Here is a 1,815-nt window from a genome sequence, read left to right on the forward strand (position 1 = left end):
GGACAGTGGGGGACAATAGGGGATGATAGGGGACAGTGGGGGACAGTAGGGGACAGTGGGGGATGATAGGGGACAGTAGGGACAATGGGGACAATAGGGGATGATAGGGGACAGTAGGGGACAATAGGGGATGATAGGGGACAGTGGGGACAATGGGGACAATAGGGGACAGTGGGGACAACAGGGGACAGTGAGGGCAACAGGGGTCCATGAGTGACAATAGGTGAGAATGGGTGGCAGTAGGTGGCAGTGGGTGACCATAGGTGACAATAGGTGGCAGTGGGTGACAGGTGGCAGTGGGTGACAGTAGGTGACAATAGGTGCCAATGGGTGACAATAGGTGACAGTAGGTGACAGTAGGCGTCAATGGGTGCCAATGGGTGGCAGTAGGTCACAGTGGGTGACAGTAGGTGACAGTAGGTGTCAATGGGTGACAATAGGTGACAGTAAGTGCCAATGGGTGACAATAGGTGACAGTAGGTGACAGTAGGCGTCAATGGGTGCCAATGGGTGGCAGTAGGCGCCCATGGGTGCCAGTGGGTGACAGTAGGTGACAGTGGGTGACAGTAGGTGACAGAAGGCACCCATGAGTGCCAGTGGGTGCCAGTAGGTGACAGTAGGTGACAGTGGGTGCTAATGGGTGCCAGTAGGTGACAATGGGTGCCAGTAAGTGACAGTATGTGCCCATGGGTGCCAATGGGTGCCAGTAGGTGCCACTAGGTGCCAGTAGGCGCCCATGGGTGACAGTAGGTGACAGTAGGTGACAGTAGGCACCCGTGGGTGCCAATAGGTGACAGTAGGCACCCATGGGTGCCAATAGGTGACAGTAGGTGCCCATGGGTGCCAGTAGGTGACAGTAGGTGACAGTAGGCGCCCATGGGTGACAGTAGGTGGCAGTAGGTGACAGTAGGCGCCCATGGGTGCCAGTAGGTGCCAATAGGTGCCAGTAGGTGCCAGTAGGTGCCAATAGGTGCCAATACGTGCCAGTAGGTGCCAGTAGGTGCCAATAGGTGACAGTAGGTGGCAGTAGGCACCCATGGGTGCCAGTAGGTGACAGTAGGTGACAGTAGGTGACAGTAGGCACCCATGGGTGCCAATAGGTGCCATTAGGTGCCAGTAGGCGCCCATGTGTGCCAGTAGGTGGCAGTGGGTGACAGTAGGTGCCAGTAGGTGCCCATGGGTGCCAGTAGGTGACAGTAGGCACCCATGGGTGCCACCGGGGTCCCCAGGTCCGCCAGCAGGCGCTGCTGTTCGTGAAGCGGATGTACGAGAAGGAGCCGCTGCGCGAATACGTGGAGAAGTTCGCCCTCAACTACCTGCAGCTCCTGGTGCACCCCAACCCCCCCTCCGTGCTCTTTGGGGCCGACAAGGACACCGGTATGGGGCCGGGGGGCAGGGGGGCCGGTGGGGTCAGTGGGGTCAGTGGGGTCATTGAGGTCAGTGGGGTCAATGAGGTCAGTGGGGTCAGTGGGGACTTTGGGGTCAGTGGGGTCAATGAGGCCAATGGGGTCAGTGAGGACATTGGGGTCAGTTGGGTCATTGAGGTCAGCGGGGGTCAATGAGGTCAATGGGGACATTGGGGTCAGTGGGGTCAATGAGGTCAGTGGGGTCAATGGGGACATTGGGGTCAGTGGGGTCAATGAGGTCAATAGGGACATTGGGGTCAGTGGGGTCAATGAGGTCAGTAGGGTCAGTGGGGTCAGTGGGGACATGGGGTCGCTGGGGTCAGTGAGGTCAGTAGGGTCAGTGGGGTCAGTGGAGACATTGGGGTCAGTGGGGTCGCTGGGGTCAGTGGGGACATTGGGGTCAATGGGG

At 58.7% G+C, this 1,815-nt stretch overlaps 1 protein-coding gene across 1 annotated transcript in view; it reads left to right on the forward strand.

The window, feature by feature from the left end:
- The window catches only part of SYMPK (symplekin), a gene marked incomplete at both ends in the record, with an annotated part of 1,810 nt that extends 401 nt beyond the window's left edge, over positions 1 to 1,409 (forward strand). Inside the window, one exon of the mRNA XM_042893214.1 lies at positions 1,230 to 1,409. Coding sequence (XP_042749148.1) covers positions 1,230 to 1,409 — 180 coding nt within the window. The remainder of the gene's footprint in view (positions 1 to 1,229) is intronic.
- Between the last annotated feature and the right edge of the window lie 406 nt (positions 1,410 to 1,815).

The sequence above is a fragment of the Lagopus leucura genome, unplaced genomic scaffold (genome assembly GCF_019238085.1).
Source record: "Lagopus leucura isolate 7727_CA_CO unplaced genomic scaffold, USGS_WTPT01 27730-0_obj-0_obj, whole genome shotgun sequence".
Classification (NCBI taxonomy): Eukaryota; Metazoa; Chordata; class Aves; order Galliformes; family Phasianidae; genus Lagopus; species Lagopus leucura.